Source organism: Actinia tenebrosa, unplaced genomic scaffold (assembly GCF_029948245.1).
Source record: "Actinia tenebrosa isolate PJP-AT-01 unplaced genomic scaffold, QUT_ActTen_1.0 PGA_scaffold14__42_contigs__length_11649687, whole genome shotgun sequence".
Lineage (NCBI taxonomy): Eukaryota > Metazoa > Cnidaria > Anthozoa > Actiniaria > Actiniidae > Actinia > Actinia tenebrosa.
In genome coordinates this window covers 4,974,995-4,996,936 of record NW_028292574.1, presented here as the reverse complement: position 1 = coordinate 4,996,936, position 21,942 = coordinate 4,974,995, and the positions used below count along the sequence as shown (strand labels likewise).

The 21,942-nt window shown below is 44.6% G+C and overlaps 1 protein-coding gene across 6 annotated transcripts in view; it reads left to right on the top strand.

Moving 5' to 3' along the window:
- LOC116303072 (uncharacterized) overlaps positions 1-21,720 on the top strand; it is a 57,074-nt gene extending 35,354 nt beyond the window's left edge. For 4 of the 6 annotated variants that reach the window (XM_089030051.1, XM_089030050.1, XM_089030049.1 and 1 more), the window contains one exon: positions 21,086-21,720. Coding sequence is in view for 1 of the 6 variants with exons in the window: in XM_031712527.2 (XP_031568387.2) it covers positions 18,090-18,263; positions 21,086-21,361 (450 nt within the window). In the remaining 5 variants the exon portion in view is untranslated. Of the gene's footprint in view, positions 1-15,103; positions 18,264-19,364; positions 19,440-21,085 lie in introns of those variants that run through there. The other 2 variants (XM_031712527.2, XM_089030047.1) reach the window with 2 other exon arrangements.
- Positions 21,721-21,942: the final 222 nt, after the last annotated feature.

Sequence of the window (21,942 nt, the reverse complement as noted above, 5' to 3'; positions counted from 1 at the left end):
ACTTGTCATGTTAAAGAAATAAGCGTCTGATCAATGGCTTCAATTTTTATTTACTGTGGTAAACCAGTCATAAAATACCTTTCTTTTTTTCCCGTCCTGATTCCTCCCCTACAAAATAGACAAGTTACACAATAGTACCCAGGGGTCTTCTGGACATAACGCAAGGAACCTTTGTGGGCTTCTGCTATAGAGTTCTGGTCTACAGTTTAATCAATTAGCATGTACAAGCTGTCAATAAATAACACCATGTTGCCAAATGATTAAAAGAGGATAACCAGCCAATCATGTGACGTAAATTAATGTTTTCTCGCATGTTGTTTTTCGTTGACTGCCGTAATTCAAGACCGCCTAACTAGAAATATCAATACTGTACTTGTAAAAAAGGATAATAGCACTAGTTCACACGCCTCAAAAGGACGGTTAGCATGAACTAGTTCATACGCTTCAAAAGGACGGTTAGCATGAACTAGTTCACACGCTTCAAAAGGACGGTTAGCATGAGCTATTCTCACTGAATAAATTAGCGCGGAGCAGTATAAATTAACCTGAAACACGTGCTTCGTCGCATTACCTCGCAAGACATCGGAAGGGCAAGTTCGGAATTATTTCGCCACCGTCACCAGCTTGCGAGAGAGCAGCAGTAAGGGGGACTCGCGATCGATGTCGTATATTTGCGGGTTTAACCCGCGGAATTAAGCACGCGGGTACAGCAGATTTACGGGATTTCCCGCGGTGTGTCCTTACTGCTGCTGTGTTGGGTACCGCGAACGGAGGTTAAAATATTTGTTGGATATACGATGCATGAATGTAAAAAGTTCACCAATGACTTCTGTATAATTTGCCTAAGATTCAAAGTTAACATACCCAAGCCTCGGGGTTTCTGGTGTTGTGGTAAGAAAATGCAAATAGAAGACGACACGTCAGCACAGTGTTACGAGTGTGGTAAGAATATTCGTAATGCCGTACCAAATGCTACCAAAGAGCAATATTACGCCAATGGAGGTCGTACGAAGACCCCATACAAAAGAATAAAATACTTCCGAGACTGGATGAGTCATATCCAAGGTCTTCGGCCGGTATATTTAGACGATGAAGTAAGGAAGAAAATCATAGACCACTTAGAAGAGCCAACCCCACAAAGTCTACGGAAAACGTTGAAAAAATTAAAGCTAGGGAAATATTACAAAGCTATTCCTTATCTTTTGTCTGAAATTACCGGCAAGTCTATTCCTGAGGTTTCTGATATGACAAAAGCCGAGTGGATGTTTTGTCGGCTGGATAAGGATATTCCTTATTACCCCGACGTAATTTACGAAATATTTTACAAAATTGACTCCAACCACCCCCTATTAGAATGGATTCCGAGAAGATGAAATGTGCAGTCGAAATCCCCCTACGTTCTTTTCAAAGCAGATGTCTACTGAGCGAGTTTTCTTTGGAGCTCCTCCTTTGCCTCCTGGTAGATCTTTTTGCGAGATTCCTCGGAAAGATCTTTCACGATGGTTTTTTTATTGCCCGACTTTAGCTCCCCGTATTTCTTTTCCTCCGCGAGGATCAAAGAGAACTCCACGTCGTCTATGCGGCGGTCCCGCAAAGCCTGAGACACCAAGTCGGCGATGGTGTTAGCCTTTGCTCTTGCTAGGGCTATGTGAGTGTCGTGCTTGGATATCTTACCGGACAATTGCTTTATAATGCCTGTCGTAACAGCGGAAACGATGCCGCAAATGGCCCCAACGCTGGCCAAAGGAACGCCAACGACTATTCCAGGTCCGGTGAGTGAGGTAGCAACGCCGGTGCCTGTTAGCGCCACGGACATGGAGCCGGAAGTTATCGCGATTTTATGTAGTATGCTTCGGGCTCTAGCATACTTTTTCCTGACCTCCTCATAGTGCTTCGTTTGACCCTCTAAGTAAGCGAGGATTAAATTTGCTTTATTCAAGCGGAAGTTCTCGGCGTTTAATTCTGTAGGACCTATGTCCTTAGTGGGAACATCTGGGTACAACTGAGGTGGTGAAGGTATAACATCCATTATATACTAATGTACGACGCTTTTGGGAATGAAATTGAGGAGTGGCCTCATGGCGACAAACGTAACTATGATAACTGGAAAGCATTTAGGAAGATGTTCCCACATGCAGACCCTAGTAAGTTTGAGAGAAGACCTGATGGTATTTATTACCAAGGCTCCCGAATGTACAGCAATGAGGACTTGGAGCCAAAGGCGACCGCCAAGCCGGCACCCAAGCCTACGCATAAGGAAGCTCCAGCTAATTTTCCAAGGAATTTATTGTTAACTACGGAAGATTATCCATTTTACAACGCTGAAGGTGGTGTAAACAACTTTGAAAAGCTGGTAACGCACCTGAAGATTTCAGTGGGTAAACAATCATTTAACGTAATACTAAGAAATATCTATAAGAATACGATGTTGAAGCATACGTCAGGTAAAGAGGCCAGGGAATGGTTAGCAGGACCCAACATGCGGTATTGGCCACAGCAGTTAAACTTTGCTATTTGGGCTGCCACTAAAGGTTGTGGTGTTGCCGCGGACATGTTTCACATTTCATTTATGCGGTTTCATGTTGCCTTTACGGTAAGGAGGTTGTTGAAGGAGCTTAACGTACCCCTACCGGGAGATAAGGCATTTGATCCAATGAATAACCGCTATGACTCCGCTGCCCTAGAAAGGTTAATTAATGAGTTTAAACCGCAGCAAAAAGATTTTCGTTATAAGGAGGGTAAGACGCATGGGCTGGGTATAATTTACGTTTGGGGTGCCAATGGTGAGAAGCCAGCCGACTACGGGCATCAGGAATACCCAAGTAATGAGTTAGAGTTCGGTGATATGGGTGGTGATAAGGGCAATAATTCATTAATTACTAGAATTCAAACGAACTACCCCGGCACTTGGGATCCGTTTGTGTTAATGAAAGGAAAAGGTTTAAGAAATTTCGCTAGGATTAACCGTAGCATAGAAGCATTCGTGTACTGCATCCTGGGAGCGCAGGTAAATACCCGCAACCCCATTGTTGGATCCCAAGGCGCTTCACAGGAAACGCAACAAGAATTCCTAACCCTGTTTGAGTCTGCAATAATAGAAAATGACATATCTAAATCGGTGCAGAGATATCAATTAGCGGTGCAGCAGTCTAAAGTGCGACTGGATTACGCTTTGTCGCCTGGTTGTTGGTTAATGCCCAGCAATTTGGTTATTAACACCAATTCCGTTGTGGGTTACAACAACAAACTTCAGCGAGCTACTAAGGATATGAAGTTTGGGGTGAATGACGTGAACTCTGACATGACCAAGGGCATTACTCACTTCGTAGAGAACCCAAAAAAAGAGGTAGAAAAACCATCGAAGAAGGCGCATGTAGGAAAACCCGAGCCAAAGAAACCAGTAAAGAAGGTTACCGAGGAATATGACCACGACTTACTAAAAGCCGGCTTAGCAGCTGCGAGCATTGGTCTGAGTTATTATATATGGCGATGAACAACCCCTACGTAGCTGGAGTAGATTGTGTCTATACGACTTACACAGGCGAGAAAAAATACACCCAGGCATCTTGGGTTGATGTCACGGGCATGTCTGTGGATTTGAACTACTCGGGAAAGAAGTTAATCCTTTGTAGTATTTGCATTGGCGCGAGCAGCCACGCCAACGTCGGCTTCAGGTTTTTGGATGCGAACGGTATACTGCAACCCATACGCGCGAAGACGAACAACAGGGCGGCCACACATTTTTCAGTAGAGCCGCCAACGGCGAGCGTCGAGAATCTTTCCGTTTGGACTTTTCACATGGTTGCCGACTGCCACGGGAAAGTAAAGCTGCAAATGCGCGTAGATGACACCGGGAGCGTTTGCGTAAATAGTATGGAAAATCAAAGAAATGCGGTTTTTAATCACGCCACCATTAGCACTCTTACGGTGTTAAGTATATGAACCCACATGTGAAGGAAGATTGGTTTCTTCATTACTTAGAGTATAAAAAATATACGGGGGGTGATAGTTTGCGCGACACTGGGTTGTGGGTTGAGGTTGGAGGCTTGGGATTGATTATTTGCACTATTAGCATTAACACGGGGAACAGTTGTAATGTTGGGTTTAGAATCCTAGACGAGACCAATACACCATTACCGCCTTATAGGATAAAAAACGATAATAGGAACCTAGCCCATTTTTCATTCGAACCCAACCCACAAAGCGGAGAAGACTTAACGCCTGTGACTTTTCATATGATAGCTAATTGTCAATATGCAAAGCTTCAAGTTCGCCCCAGCGATGCCGCCGGTGGTGGTAAATACCCCGGCGTCCTTCGAATAAATGGGCAATATGAATGGGTGGACGCTGTCTATAATCATAAGGCCATTAGCACCATGAGTGTGCTGCCGCTAGTTCCGCATTACCAAGGCGGCGCGAATACTATCTTTACTTATCCCCCGTCGAGGATGCCTTGGGCGCCCGACGACGACGATAAGCCATCAGTAACGTACCCAGATAAGATTAGCCCTTCATCTTCTTCAGGAGTACCACCCCAATAGCTACGACCAAGATCCAAATGTTATTCCCCACGAACTTCAACAGTTCTCCGCCGGTTCTTAATACCAGGCTAAGAACGCTACCAAGCAGCCCAGGAAGACCGGCTGCCATCTTTTTTCCCAAGTCCGTCAGCCCACTGCCTAATTTCTTTACGCCCGCGCCTGTAGCCTTAAGTGTGGACAAGATTACCCCTACTACGGTGCTAATAGCAACCGCAAATGCCAGCGGCACGCCATACTTCAAAAGGGCCCTTTTTATCTTTTCCTTGGTGGTAAGCCCCAGCTCCTTTTCCTTACCTTCTATTTGCGTTCGTAATTCCGCAACTCTTTCCTGAAGGGTTTCTACTTCCTTTTGGGCTGCCTCCCTTTCTTCTTCGGGACGAGTTTGATCTTCGATTATTACTCGCTGTCGATCTATTTCGTACTCCAAGTCTTCGACGGCCTGTTGAAGTTGCCGTATTTGTTCCTCCACCACTGCCTTGTCCAGCATTACTTGTCTTTCTCTGTCGATGGACTCCATTAATTCTTGTCCTAAGCGCTGTAGTTCCGTGTCTTTCCCCGCCGCTTCATTCAAAGCAGCCCTTAACTTATTCCTTGCGTCGCTTTTTTCGTCCAACGCCTTAGAAAGTCTATTCCTAAAGTCTACGATTTCGTCGGCATGGCTTTTAGTAGTTAGTTCATTTTGTTTAATGAATTCGTCTTCCAATTCTTCTATACGCTCATGTAATGCTTGGTTTTCCTCTTGGGCGGCTTTGAAGTGACTGACGAGACCGCCTTCTTTCTTGGTTACGTCATCAAGTTGTCGCGTAAGGTCATCGATGGTTATATTATTTTCCTGTATTTCATTCTTAAGTGCTTCCCTTTCAGCCCTTATTTTCTCTAAGTATCTCATTAAGCCTCCAGTCGCGTCGCTATCTTTTGGAAGTTCTTTAAGTTGTTTGCTTTTTTCCTCTTCGACAGTCTCTAATTGTTCGAGTCTTACCCGGTGCTCCTCTTGCAGTCTGATTGCGGATCTGAGGGCAACTTTAGTGGCAGGGTTCAAAATACCTCTACGGAAGGCCCTTTGAGCAGCTTCTGTTTCCTTTTCTGTCAAAGTGCTTAGCATCGTCAAGTTGGGCGTTCCAAGCGCATTTGTGACTCCTTTTGGAAGCTGGTTAAGCAGGTGGGAATTCTTCCTTTGATACAGGTTGTGCCATTTTCCCCTACCCGATTCTCTAACTTGAACCTGCCCTTTGTCTCCTATTTGGATGTCTAAGAGAGCCAGGTTTAGGCTTGGGTATCGCTCCCTTAGGTCCTCGATGAGGTCCGCCATTAAGTCCGACCGCACGCCAAGGGATTCCATTTGTAAGTATTCTGGAATGGGCGTGTGGGGGTTCTTAGACCTAAATTTATCTCTCAAGGAACGCATAGCATCGCGGGCCCTGACGCCATACTTGTTCAGCAATTTCTCAAAGAGACTTCGTCCGTCTACGTTGTCATTAGGAAGCAGGGTTTCATATTCTTCGTCATTAATATCAACTTGGCCTTCTTCGGTAAGGGGGTCAAAATCCGTTCCTTCTACTTCCATTATATATGATAAGCTCAAAGTTAAATCCCAACGTATTACCTAAGCAGGTTGGCGGACTTAAAGCAGAACGCACCTTTCACCGGGTCACATTCACGTCTTCTAGCGCTAAACCTGGAGAAACGCTGTATGTAGGCGTACCCCGTCTAACGGATAACCTAGTATTGGTTCCTGGCACCTTGGCTTTAAGGTTCGACCTAGCAATACAACCAAGCACCAAGGACAAGCGCTATACCATCAATAATGTGGGTAGGAACCTCGTCTCTAAGATGAGAATCAAGTTTGCCTGGGAATCCCTCTTAGACTTAAATAGGTACGATCTGTACACCACGTACAAAGATTTATGGTTGACGGCCTTTGACCGTGCACAAAAGATAGAGCAGGGAATCGGAAGCGTTATCCTTCGTAAGCTTCATCCTTCGTAAGCTTCGCAGCGACACCAACCCGGCGCCTACTGACTCCAGCGGAGCAACCGCAGTAGCAGACGCAACAAGGGTAGTAACTGCGTACGGTACCAAATACGTTATCCCTTTGGACTTTGAAGTAATTACGAACCATGGCGTGTATTACCCCAGACAGTTATCCGAACTGCAGTTTGAAGTAACCTTGGCGGACACTACGAACGTCATTGGAGGCATGGACAGCGCAATTAGCGGGACTGTTGATCCTTATTCTATCACCAACTTAGAGCTGCAGTACGAAACGGTATACAGCGAAGATTTAGCACGTAGCGCTGGCATGGAATACAGCTCCGGTAAGGCATTCCTTTACGACCACGTAGTGATGTACAAGACATTTAGCTTCTTGGATAAGACGGACGAGGTTATCAACCAAAGCATTAACCTCCCCCGAAGAAGTCTCACGGGGTTAATGCTGGTGTTTGCTAAGCCCTATGAGGCCGGTAAGCGCGACTCCGAAGCCTTTCACAACCCCAACATTACTAACGTCGGCGTGAATATCAACGGCGTTCCAAACAAGGTTTACTCCCAGGGAATAAAACCTGAAGACGTCTACAGAGAGGCAAAGCGTAAGTTTGGCGACCAAATTAGCCCCGAGGAATTCTTTAAGGATAAGTACGCGCTGTGGATTGACATGCGCACCATTAACGACGAAGACCTACATGGTCAGGGTTTACGTTTAGTAAATACCCAGGACGGCATAACATTGGAGATCAAACGCACCAAGAATACTGACGCGCAGGACGCTGACAAGATAAACTGCTACGTCTTCGTGGTGTCTGACGCGCAACTGAGCGTGGAAATGAACCAACTAAAGAGTGTTGCATATTAAGGTTAAAATATTTCTTAGATATACAATGCTTCGCGTATTCGAAAACAACGAAACCAAACTGCAATGCATAGTGCAAGGCGATAAATTGTACTTCAAAGCGCGGGAGGTTGCTATTGCGTTGGGCTATGAAAAACCTAGAAATGCAGTTAGGACGCACGTTCGTGATAAATACAAGAAAAGGCTGGATGAACTAAAGGTAGCCCCGAATCGTGTCGCCCTTGCAAATGAGCAGCCACATTCCGTGTATGTGAGTGAGTCTGGATTGTATCAATTGATATTCTCCTCAAAGATGTCAAAAGCGGAGGCATTTCAGGACTGGGTCCTTGAAGAAGTTCTCCCCGCCCTTAGAAAGACAGGTAAATATGAAATAGAAAGGCGGTTTGACGGTCCAAACAAGTTGGTATTCAAAATAGAAAATGAATTTGACCTGCATAAAAAGGTAGTGGACTACATCCGCAAGTTTTACCCCCAAATGCTCATAGCCCCTGGTCTAGGTGAACTGCAGGATTCGGACGGCAAACGTATAAAGTGCTGGCAGAAAGGATATCAACGCGGCCAACCCGACTTAATGATCTCGAATGCGCATGCGCATTACTGTGGATTCTGCATAGAGCTAAAGACCCCAAAAGGCAACGGCAGGTTATCTGAAGATCAGCAACTGCTCTTACAGAGGTATGAAGAAAACGGCCATAAGGTGCTCATAAGCAGCGACTACGATGTCATTTGCAGGGAGATCACTGCGTATGCTGAACACCTACGAATTCCCTGCAGGTGGTGTTGTAAGGGCTTTAAAACCTCGGAGACTTTGGCAACACACTTAAAGATATTTCATAGAATATATGGACAAGGATAAATTTAACGAGTTAAAGTTCATACAAACGCACTGGCGCGATTTGGTGGTGGGGGAAATCTACGAGATAAAGAATTACGTGGTCTTTGAAGACTTGGACCGCCTGCGTTTGGTCTTAAAGAATAAAAAAAGAACATACACCCTTTGGGCGCCCGATAGGATAAGGTACGCCATCGAAGGGCAGGACGTCACCCATGTTATGAGTCATGGTAAAAAGGATGGCAGGTGGGTATTTGACGTAGTCAAGTATGAGCCTGAGAGTCCTCTGCATTCTTAATGTCTGCTAAAGTCCGCTGCGCTTTAGGATCCGCGGAGCACCAATGCCCCACGAAGGATCCTTCCAGGAATACCTTGCCGCAATGAAGGCAGGTGTATTTTTTACGCGGAGTGGGGGGCGTAATGCAATCGGCTGGTAGTTCGCACGTAATACAGTCCATATATTGAAAGGGTGATTAGGAATCCTCCCAGAAATGCCACAAAGTAGGCTAGCATATACCTTTAAAGGGGGTTTTGATGATACTTAACAAACAACAAGAAAAATAAGAATGGGATTTGAGACTCTTTGCACAAACCCCATTCTAAAAGGGTCTCAGAATGTTGAGTATAAGGTTGTTATATTGTTAAGGACGTTTATTTGTCGAGGCAGTTGAAGATATGTTCCTCTTCTCTGATGCAACCACAACGATCGCACTCCTGCCTCCAATACTCCCTTTTAGTCCACGGAACGCCTTCGGCGCGTTCAAAAGAGGGGAAAGTACGGACTATCTTCTTATGGTAATCTATGCGATTCCTTAAGTAATCCTCTTTATGCGGGCAGCGACTCATCAAATCCGCACATTGGTAGCAATCCACGCCTTCCAAGTCGTAGCTCCCAAAGAGAAATCGATAGTTGACTTCATGCGTTCTCCGATGCGTCTGTAAACGCTGACGACTGCTTAGTATCTTATTACAGAAACTACACTGTCTGCTTTGTTCACAGACGCCCCTTTTCAGGTGCTCGGAGGTGTTAGGGAATTCCTTATTACAGCCTTTGCAAAGCCCACAAATGCGTTTGTCTTGATGTTGTCGCATCTTTTGAACGGTGCTGAATTCTTTACCACAATCCTTACAAACTTTACTAATTGGTTTCTTTGTGCAAACGCCACGACGAACGTGGTATTGTAGTCTTTGTTTGGTGCTGAACACCTTTTTACACATTGAACAGTTCATTTATACTTAAGTGTATCTTAACCACCATATAACGTATTTTCAACCTTATTGTTAACATTATGAAGTGTCTTTTAAAACAGGTCTACGGGAGCATACAGCTGCGTTTAAAAGATGTCTTAGAATGTTAAAGATAAGGTTATCATATTGTTAAGTATGTCTGCACGTGTCGTTTAAAAGACACCTTAGAATGTTAAAGATAAGGTTGTTAAATTGTTAAGGATGTCTGCACGTGTCGTTTAAAAGACACCTTAGAATGTTAAAGATAAGGTTGTTAAATTGTTAAAGATGTGTGCGTATGCTGTTTAAAAGACACCTAAGAATGTTAAGTGTATGGTTGTTAAATTGTTAAGGATATATGTGCATGTGCTGTTTAAAAGACACCTAAGAATGTTAAGTGTATGGTTGTTAAATTGTTAAGGATATATGTGCATGTGCTGTTTAAAAGACACCTAAGAATGTTAAAGATAAGGTTATCATATTGTTAAGGACTATTATCTTTTTTTTTAAGAAAAGAAATATCCTTATTCTTAGGTATATTTTCTTAAGAAAAGAAATAATAGTCCTTAACAATTTAACAACCTTATACTCAGCATTCTGAAGTGTCTTTTAAACAGCACGTGCACGTATATCCTTAACAATTTAACGACCTTATACTCGGCATTCTTAGGTGTCTTTTAGAAGTAACATGCAAGACATCCTTAACAACCTTATAGTTAACGTTCTAAGGTGTCTTTTAAATGACTCATACGTATATCCTTAACAATTTAACAACCTTATCTTTAACATTCTTAGGTGTCTTTTAAACAGCATACGCACACATCCTTAACAATTTAACAACCTTATCTTTAACATTCTTAGGTGTCTTTTAAACAGCATACGCACACATCCTTAACAATTTAACAACCTTATCTTTAACATTCTTAGGTGTCTTTTAAACAGCATACGCACACATCCTTAACAATTTAACAACCTTATCTTTAACATTCTTAGGTGTCTTTTAAACAGCATACGCACACATCTTTAACAATTTAACAACCTTATCTTTAACATTCTAAGACATCTTTTAAACAGCACATGCAGACATCCTTAACAATTTAACAACCTTATCTTTAACATTCTAAGGTGTCTTTTAAAGCAGCTCTACAGCAGATATCGCATAAAGTCCTTAACGCTTTCTTTTGCCCAACCGGCCATCGTCAAAAGCGCGCCAAACCTTTCCGCGCGCTTCAGACCGCACATTTCATCGTACAATTCCTGCACGCGCTCTTTTAACCGATCGATCTCCTCCCTTTGCATTTCTATGGTGTCTCTTTTATCTTTTGCGTCGCCGGCAATCCTTCTTACTGCGTCCACTGGGTCCATCGTATATATAATGGATCCGAACCATATTCCCTGCAATGCTCTGATAGTAGGACCCACCAGCTGCGGCAAAACGCAGTTCGTAGTGGAGCAGCTATTAGGACCCTTTAGATACCGCTTCGACTACATCGTGTTATTATGCCCCACCTACGTGAATAACCGCACCTGGGAAGGTATAGGAGTGAAAGATGACGACTTCTTCGTAGATATCTTAGATCCTAATGAGTTATCCAGCCATTTGAAGTTTTGGCACAAGCAATTCCCCAAGGACACGCAGACACTCCTCATATTGGATGACATCGCCTGCGGGGACGACGTAAAAAAGCGCACTTCGGAGTTGGTGAAGCTTGCCTTTAGCGGTAGGCATGACAATATCAGCGTTTGGTTGCTCTCGCAACAGCTTACCAGCGTCTCTAAACCCTTCAGGGAAAACATAGGTTCACTTGTCGTATTTTATACTCCGAGTCGGAGTGATCTGGAAACCATCTTAAGCGACTATGGCGGTGATATATCCAAGGAACAGTTACACGAATACATGCGGCATTTAAAGACGCACCAACATTCCAAGATGATCTTCTCTTTGAGGTTTCCCTACACGGTTGGAATCTATGATTCCTAATGTATATGGATATTGAGCAGCTCTTAGATGAAGTCCCCACGCAGTTAGATGAAAGTAACCTTAAGGAACAACTTAACATCCTGGTGTCTTCTGGGAAGTGCAAAGAAATGATAGGTAAGGAATTTACCCATGAGCAAGTTAATAAGCTGTCAGAAGAGGAAGTCAAAAAGTTCCATAAGAGGTACGAGGCCGCCCTTGCAAGTAAGACTACCGACGCCGTAGCAGACTCCGCTATCCGACTTGCGACTAAATTGCTTGGACTTGCACTGCCCATAGACGACGTGGAGCAACTGCGGAAGGACATAAGCGAGGACTATGTCATCGCCCAAGAACTTAAGATAACCTGCGGCTGGTTGTCCTTGAAGTGCGGTAAGTTAATGGCAGTCGCCTCTGCGGCTTTGCACGTGGCTCAGCATGTCGACTTGAAGGAGGTACTGGTGTCTTGGAAGGACTTCAAGAAGGACAGAGAAGTCGAAAAGGTCTTCCAGGCAGCACTTGCTGAGGTACCTGATCAAGTCGCCTCAAGTACTTAGTCAAGTCGTTGTCAAGTACTTACTTAAGTCATTCTCAAGTACTTAGTCAAGTCGTCCTTAAGTCATTGTCAAGTCGTCATCAAGTTACTTGTCAAGTCGCCGTTAAGTCATTGTCAAGTCGTCATCAAGTTACTTGTCAAGTCCTTCAAGTCCTTAGATATAAATGAGTGAAACTGAATCGAAGGCGGAGGAAACCCCTCAAGTAGAGGAGCAAAAGATTACCAAGGCTAAATCTCCAGGCAGAGTTGCTGCCGGAAAGAAGCTCGGGGAGATGAACAGGAAGAACAAAGCAAAGAAGGAAGAAAAGGTGGAGGAAGAGGAATCCTTTATTAATCCTGGGTACGTCATTGGCGCGATAGGAATTGCTATAGCAGCAGGCAGCCTCTACTTACAATGGCGGGCTACGAAGCCAAAAGTAAAGTGGGAGGCCACAACATATCACGCACCTGTGGAACCGGCTGTTAGAAAAAGTAAGATCCCTGAAATGGAATAACCTTCTCGCTTTGTAATATAATGTCGACCGCGTTGTTGAAAACTGTTGAAGAAGCAGCTATTATTACTTCCATTGTTGCGGGTATTGGTTGGGTAGGTAAGAAAGTGCTCAAAGAAGACTTTACTGAAGACCCAAGCAAGAGCTTCGCTAACTTTGCTAAGATGACCGCTGCCGTTGGCGGGGCTATCATGCTAAAGGATTACCTACGAAAGGAAAAGTACCTCCCTACGGCGTAATATATTATGGCGGTCAATATTTGGACAGATTAGTTAGAGGCGACAAAAGCGGAGAATTAGCCGCTGAGAGGAAAAGGCACGACTTGGCGCTGGAGAAATATCAGCGGGACGTGGCAGCTTGGAATGAAAAAAGACAAGCTTACAGGGATTGGTTGGATAAGAACTACCAAGACAAGATGCAGGCAGACAAGAACTTCGAAAATACGGACTACGCCTTTAAACTTTATGCGCAAGCACACCCCGCGGCATTAACGGGGTTAAGAAAGCCTCAGTTTAAGAATTACTACCAGCCTTCTAAGAAACAAAAAGATAGCGAATTGGTCTTCGTAGGAATCACAGGGCTGGCGGGAGGCGTGGCCTTGGCGTATCTAATATAATGATCGTCTTTTTGGAAAGCGACGAGAATGACTTTACTACTTATCTGAATCCTCCCATCAAAGCTCATAAGGTAAGGTTGGTTAGTTGCTCTTTGTACAATTCTTGGTATAATTTGATTGGCGGCTTTGTCGTTGTGACTTCCACCAAACCAAAGTTGCCAGATTCCCATTACACCCCTATAACACTGGCTAAGGAGCTAGCAAAGCATGGATATACTCTTACCACAGGATTACCCCATGAAATGAAATTCAAGAAAAATAGTGGAAGCGCTAATTTAAAGGACAGTCCATTGGTAGAACTCCTGGGCCTTACTAGTACCACGATCAATGGCCAACTTGACGTGAAATGGAAAGTTCCCGCTAACTACGAAGTTTACTGCAGCCTAGTAAGCTCGTACTTTAATGAAGGACCCAGTAATCTAATGTCCAAGTTTCCACCTAAGGGTAATCCATTTGACCTAGTAGAATACAATCCCATTTCTTTAAGCTATGACTTGTCTAATTTGGTAGAAAGCATAAACATCACCATTAAAGTGGACGGAGAGACGGTGGATTTCAACGGGCGAAAGATCAATCTCGTTTTGGAATTCATATAATGGGCCGCGTAGAGGACAAACTTAAAAGGATTTACTATGGACCCGAAGGCTATTGGAGAGGAGCATCAGCTATCAAGAAGCTCGCGACCGCGGCCAGGGTATCAGAAGAAACGACTAAGAACTGGTTAAGAAAACAAACCCTCTGGCAGGTCTATCTTCCTGTGCCTAAGTACATTCCCAGGCCCAGCTTCACCGTAAATACCCCTAATGAAGTTCATCAGGCGGATTTGCTTTTCTTACCACACGACAAGGTGAAAAGAAAGACCTATAGATACGCTTTGACCGTAGTTGATATCGCAAGCAGATACAAGGACGCCGAACCCATAACCAGCAAGGATTCTGGGGAAGTCGCAGAAGCCCTAGGTAGGATTTATAAGCGCGTTTTGAAATGGCCTAAGCTGCTGCAAGGTGGATGCGGGGACAGAGTTTATGGGCGTGGTTACTAAGACCTTGAAAGACCACGACACTAAAATTAGGAGAGCCGAAGCTGAGTACCACAGGGTCAGAGCATCGTCGAAAGATTTAATAAGACCCTGGCCGAGCGTCTCTTTGGATACCAGTATTGGAAAGAGCTGGAAGATCCCTCCAAACGCAACAGGGAATGGACACAGCGGCTCCCCCAGGTCGTCGCGGCTTTGAACAACGAGGCGGCCAGGGCTACAGGAATAAAACCCAAGGATGCCATAAAAAAGAAACACGTGGAACACAAGTCCTACGTCAGAAGTTTGAGGGCGGTCGGACTGAAGGAAAAAAAGCTCCCCCGCAACATAGTGGTCAGATACCTCTATCAGCCGGGGGAACTCGAAGGTGGCAGTAAGAGAGCCACGGATCCTAACTGGTCCCTGGAAACGTATGAGATTTCAAAGTCCGTCACCAAGGAAGGGCAACCCGTGTTGTATTACCTAGATGGCCCAAGTCGTGGATTTGTCAAGGAAGAGCTGCTCATAGTCCCCAAAGACTCAGAGTAGTGCTGCTCCACGCGCCCGATTACACTCTAGGCATGTCAGTCTTACGTTACCTCTGCAATGGCCGCGTTTATTATTTATACGATCCACGGAGAACTGCTGATCGTCATTTGGGTCAAACCTCCATAGTAGAGGTATGTTACATTTGGCACACCGCGCCCCTTTCTTATAGACGTCGTCCACGCATAGGTCGAACGTCATATCTTTTTCTTCGTCGTGCCGCTTGTAGCGAAGGAGTTTCTTAGCAATGTTCTCCTTAGCTACGTCCTCTGGCGTCTTATCGTAGCGCAGTTGCGGCCCCCAGGCTCTTTTCAACTGCTTGGCATATTCTACGCGGCTTATGGCGGTGTAGATAAGGTTGCTCCAACACAGCCGCTGGTCTATGATCCATAAGGTTTCTTTTATGGTAAGCCCTTGCGCGCTGTGGACTGTCATGCAGTAACCCAAGCGCCAATCTGGATGGGAGGTTATTTTTTCCACCTTTTCCATGGGCACCCACGCTTTATCGTGGGTTACAGTGTTCTCTAGTTGAACATTCATGCCTGGTACCCAGACATCTCTTTTTTGCATGCGGGTGTCACGCGGCTTATAACAAACAGGTACGAGATGCGTAGGGAAGCGCTCTCGGTGTATATTTAGCAAATCCTTTTGTATGCGAGACTGTGCTGCGCGTTTGCTGCTCAGCACCAGATCCTTTGGATGCCAGGCGTATAGAAAGTCCTCGTAGGACTTCGCTCGTACGCGTTTGCGCAGTGTTTTGCATTGCTCGGCATCACTGAGGCCCCGAAGTTCTGCTTTCAGGTTTCTTATTTGATCCTTACTGCGGTAGTCGGCGTTAATTTCCTCCGCATGGTCTACCATTTCTTTTAACCATTCATGGGGCATTTCTCCGGCTAAAGGAGGTGGTTGACATGGATCTCCGGCAAATACAACTTGGCACTTTCCGCGGAGGAAGTCTACGAACTCCTGCAGGATTTCCAAAGGCACGGTGCAAATCTCATCCCAAAGTATTACTGGTGGTATGTCGCGGATGGCTTCAGGTACCCACTTTTGACCATTCCAGCGAAAGAAGCTGTGGTAGGTCTGCGCGTCGTGGCCCTGACTGCATAGTTCCCTTTCCAAACGGTGCGTTGGCGTTAGCACTTTTAAGGCCGGAAAGAGTTCTAACACACGCGTAGTCTTACCGCTGCCTCCCGTACCGTAAAGGTAAGAGAAGCGTTGGTAGGAAATGGGGTCCTTTACGGTTGGCATGGGCCTCATTGTGGGCATTACGACGCCCCAAGTATTTTCTCCGTGATATTCTACACGTTCTCTCCATGCTTTTATCTCCTCATCTTTAACGCGCCATTGACCACTTTCCGCCAACTCATCTTCGGTGTAGAATTCCTTCATCTTCTCTAACACTTCGGGCTTTACGTACAAGGAATCCGTAGCTACGCGCGGGATGTCCTCTTTGTCAAACCGCAGTAACATCGCAAGTAGGTTAATGTACGCATAGGCTAACATGCTGGCACGCAGATGATAATACTGCGGTCGATGGTCTTGGTAGTAACACAAAGCATTCCATTTGTGTAGTTTATCATCTACGAGGTAATCCCATTTCTCCACGGATACCATTGTTCCTTGATCGTGGGCACGCTTGATGAGGAAGCTTAGCTCACCTTCGTCCGTTATTAGGCGCCGCTGCATATGTTTTTCGCCTTCTTTTGCGCCCTGCGTGAATTTACCTATGACCACACGCGCCGTGGGGTTATGCTCCGGTAACCACTGCGTAAAGGCGCTGTGACAAAGTATGGCTTCATGCGCTGTGTATTTCAGGAGTTTGCGCTCTTCAAAGAACTTCAATAGGGGTATGGGTATCCATTCTTTCTCCTGCAGGTGCTTCCCGTACCACGCATAGATTATTGGATGTAAGTCTTTTGTAAATTTCCAGCTGGTTAACCGTACGAACCCCGTTACTGGGGCGTCGTAGTGACCATCCAACGCAACACGAAAGAACTGTGAATCTGGATGTCCGTAACGGTCGTAATATTCCTTACAATCTCCTAGACCTTTAAAACTTGCAGGGTAACAGTGTTTCATATCCAGCGACACGTATTCGTCTTCATCGTACTCCATGTTCCAAAGACCACCGTGACCATGCTCTACACAGGCTTTGGCTATATCTTTGAACTCCTCCGGCGTGGATTTCCACCCATTCCTCTTTTTGGCCGCCAAGAAGTCCAAACTACGAGAGCTGAGGACCTCGTCTGAGAAGTCCTCACCAAGGGATTCACATGCACTTTGTATGCGCAGGTGTTCCATTTCCGGTCGGTATAAAGTACCATCTTGGGTCATAAACTGACACCCCTCCGCGTCCATTAACCATATGGAATTCTCATGAACTAATTCTGTCAATGGTGACTTCTTATAGACCTTTGTCTCCTTCTTTTTAGGAAACCTTAACTTCCTCCACGCATGTGCGTTGTGCTGGTAAATGACTATAGGAGCACCCCGGCCCCCATACTTGTGCGTTCCTGGGTAGATAAAACCGTCGGTGATATCCTTGACGTGTATGCGCCTTTCTAACGCGGTTTCCAACTTCTTGATGTTTTCGATGGTTCCTCCGGTTTTACGAGTAGCATGCTCCCATTTCCTGATGGCTTCTCTTCTCTTTAAGGTTAATTTACCACCGCGGGAGGAATCTTCGAAGAACTCTCTAACCAGCTTCCCTACGCAGTTACCTGGATGGCGCATTGGTTTTAACTTTTTAACATCCGGCGTCTTTATCTTGTACGCACCGTAAATAACCACGGTAACCGGGTAAGCAACTTCGTAGAAGGGCATGTCTATTCCCTCAAGTGCTCCCGGTCGCGTGTCCTTGTTTAAAACAAACAGGTCCTTCCTGCCAGACGCCCGTATTGGATTCCTGCCCTTTTCTATTATCCACTCGCCGTCTAAATACTTTATAAACGTCAACTCCAAACGGTAGTCGCCTTCGGGCATCAAATTGATTATCCTTTCTGCTCTTTCCTCGTCCATCGTCTCGTCTGTATCTCCCTCCATAAATGTCGTGAAGGCAAAGTCGGCGTCTAAGCGGTCCAGCACCTGAGTTCTGAGCTTGCGCACAGTTTTATTTCTAATGCTTTTGATGGTATCCATCTATATATAAAGGATATTTTAACCTCCGTTCGCGGTACCCAACACAGCAGCAGTAAGGACACACCGCGGGAAATCCCGTAAATCTGCTGTACCCGCGTGCTTAATTCCGCGGGTTAAACCCGCAAATATACGACATCGATCGCGAGTCCCCCTTACTGAATAACGATTCCCAACACAGCAGCAGTAAGGACTTATCGCGCGGCTGTACCCGGATCGCGCAAGACCCCCTGTAGGGCCTCGTCACCCCATACATTTCTTTGTATTTTTTTTTGGTCGTGTACCCGCTTCGCTAGTCCCCCTTACTGCTGCTGAGAGAGTTATGGCCGCCCGAGATGATTTACCACCAGCCTTAGACCCTCCAGCACCCGTCGGCCCAGCTGGTCAAGCCCCTGTGCAAGTTCCTGGCCATGTTCCTGGTCCAATTCCTGATCCAATTCCTGGTCAAATTCCCGCCGCGCACAACGAAGGTGATGGTCAAAACCCGCCAGGAGAGGTATAGTCTTTAATTTCATTCTATCAGTCCTTTAGAACGTCGGGTTCACGTGTAGTTTTGCAACTCTTGCCGCTGTAGCCGGGGTTGGGCTAGTTAGCTTATACAGTTAGAACGAACTTGAGCAAAACCGAAGTAGCGTGGCTCAGGGAGCCGAGTTTATACACGAGAAACATGTGAGCTCTGGGAGCTAGATACGAATTAGCGTGTGGCTTAGGGAGCCGAGTTTATACGCGAGAAAACGTGAGCTCTGGGAGCTAGATACGAATTAGCGTGTGGCTCAGGGAGCCGAGTTTATACGAGAGAAAACACATGAGCTCTGGGAGCTAGATACGAATCAGTAGCGTGGCTCAGGGAGCCGGGTTTATACGAGAGAAAACACATGAGCTCTGGGAGTTAGATACGAATTAGCGTGTGGCTCAGGGAGCCGAGTTTATACGCGAGAAAACGTGAGCTCTGGGAGCTAGATACGAATTAGCAGCGTGGCTCAGGGAGCCGAGTTTATACGCGAGAAAACGTGAGCTCTGGGAGCTAGATACGAATTAGCAGCGTGGCTCAGGGAGCCGAGTTTATACGCGAGAAAAGACGTAAACTCTGAGAGTTAGATGCGAATTAATAACGTGGCTCGGGAAGCCGAGTAAAGAAGGTAATGAATATGAACCCGGGCACATACGTGGTCTAATTCTCCAAAGTTTTAAAATTTCATTTACGTTCTCGATAGGCGATACTCCCATTTCTATAGTTGATTTTAAGCGCTTTAGGGTTCCCTTTGATTACAACTTTATTGTGCCGTTTCTATCTCGTATTCACTTTCTATGTCTGACCAATATAGTATGGTATATACTAATTTCGGTAGTCTACACGGTGTATAAAATGCAAATGCCTTTCCACATTTTGGCGCATATTTTCACAATACACTTAATTGCGGGCCTGTTATAACACACCTTTCTTTGTCCGATTCCTTTTAAATTTTGTCTTTGTTTTCGAGGGTCTCTTATTAATAGAATTGATCGCAACACGTTGATCTTTGTTTAGGACTTTATATAGCGACGGTTATTCATTTCCTTTTTCTTTTCTCCCGTTTGCCTTTGTTTGGCCACTTAGCCCGAGCAACAAGACAGGATGGCGGAATTAGAGAGGAAGCTTCAGGCTCTCGAAGCGAGACAGCAAGAAGAATCCGTCGCCCCTGCCCTGCAGTGATTAATCACTGAAATTGAAATAAATTTGTTTGTTGAATGGTTGGATCTCTAGTGTCTCGCGCTTTATTCTCGCGCTTTATTCTCGCTCCTGGTTGACTCTAGGGGGGCCTTCTCATAGCCTCAATTCTGGTCTTACGATCGGAGCCTGGGGTCAACGAGGGGCTGGGGGGTCCTCATACCCAGTTTTAAAACGCGCTTCGTTTTCTCTTTTTTCAGAGCGTATTTGAGTCTCTCCTCTCCCGCCTTCTTCAGACCACGGAAACCTTTGAAAGAAAATACTGTAATGTGTTTGGGGAACCCCGACCTTTCGTTGGCCCCTTGGTCCCCCCGGAGTTGATCGTAGCCAGCCCCGCCTTAGCCGATATGAAAACGTTGCGTTTTCGAGAACCAGATAATTTCCAAGCTGGCAGTTTACACGCACACGCCCAGTTCTGTAGATACGCGGCAGTTGCAGTTGTTGCGGTCGGTATCCCGGTATTGCAGTTATGTCTGACAGGTTAGCCAGGTTTATTCCACGGGGCTTAGCACTGCCTTCACTGTCTGTTCATGTTTAGAGTGTACGAGTGTTGAGTGATGGATTAGTAAGGATTCACCGGCACAATTAGGCCTGTTTCGGCAATAAAGGACAGTTGTTGAGTGACGAGATTTGAGTGTTGGAATGATCAATTGAGGGGTCTATGGCCAGGGACCTTTCTTCCTTACTGGAGAAGAAGTAGAGGAGCGGATCTTGCCCCATAACTAAATTACTGCGACGTGACAATGGTATTCAGTGAGGATATAGTGCTAGTTCACACGCTTCAATAGGACGGTTAGCGCTAGTTCACATGCATCAAAAGGACGGTTAGCACTAGTTCATACGCTTCAAAAGGACGGTTAGCACTAGTTATCACGCTTTAAATGAACGGCTTATTTCGATGTAATTTCTAAGATAAAGTTTCTTTAATGTCTGTTTGCGTATTGTGATGATATTTGTAATACTTGCTACTCCACATTCCTTCACACGCTATAAAGGATGCCTTTTTTCGATGTACTTTCTATAAACTTGCTTTGGTGACCTTTTGAGTGTCGCGATCTTTGAAAACCTCCATTTTTCGCATTCTTTCATATGGAAAGCACCCTTTCCATCATTCGAGTAGTTGGCCTTATTTTTTGTCTCCCAAAAGTCCATGTGTAATACTCATTACCTTGGGGGAGGGGAAGGTGTGTTGTAAAGGCGTACAAGTTTCTTGAGGGCTGATATGTTTGATGCTCGTAAAACCATCTTTTGTAGCGACAAAAACTATAACCAATTACGCCATTGATATCTATATCACTTGCTCTTTTAGAATTTGGTAATTTTAGCCTTGAAATCCATAATTGGGGAAAATCCGAATCTGCATTTCTTATTTGGATCGGACTTTTTTAGGTGGAGTGGAGGATCGAGAACAAATATTGCATTAGTATTACAACTTAAAATTATGGTGAAAAGTGTAAAATTAATATAAAGATTACTTTAGCGCAGTCAATGTTATAAATTAATTTCAAGGTGTCATTTTTTAAAAAGGAAATGATAAAGGGTACTCAATGACTTTTTTTTTTTTTTTTTTTTTTATTCTACTTATTTTGATATTTCTTTTTCTCTTCAAGATCCAACAAGAAATCAAAAAAGCATTCGAAGACTCCTTCACTTGTGGACATGCCAGAGAACAAGCAGATAACAAGATAAAACAGATAATAAAGTGGCGTACAGTTATCATAGAAACCGCAAAGGGTAAAAAGAAAGTCCGTTTAATCCAAATGGATGGATATTCTGTACAGTATCCCCGAATCATTGGCTTGTGGGAGTTGAAAAGAAAGTTTAAAGGTCTATTCACTTTTTCATATGTATTTGGTTCAACTGAGAAAAAAATACTCCTTGATTGAAATTTTTTAAAGAGAAACAGTTTAATGAGAAATATGGTTCAAGAGTTGATTAGAAGCGTCAAAGGTCCCTTCACTGGATGTGAACTAAGGTTGATGAGACAGTGAGGGAGCTACTTTTTCACATCCAATTTTTCCAATTAGAAAACTTATATTTCATTTGGTAAACTCAAAGCTATTCAATAGTAAATAATAAAACCGATATAAGAAATAAATCAATATGAAACAGACGAATTTGATTAAAGAGTCGAACTAGAGGAACTTCAAAGGTCCTTTGACTGGATGTGAACTAAGGGTAACACAGTAAGGGACGGCGACTTTTTCACGTCCAAAATTTTCAATTACAAAATAATTTTATCTTATGTTGGTAAATATTCGGTGAACCGCGACTCCCGTACGAATAACAATCGCGGTTATTCGTACGGGAGTGAAAAATGTCGGGATACAGTATAAAGGAACAAATTTAACTCAAGGTTTGAAAAGGAGCTAAGGGTGAGACCGTTAGGGGGGCATTTTTCGACTTCCATTGAAAAGGTCCTTTTTCCGATATTTGAAAATCGATATGTTTGAATCAATGCAAAACG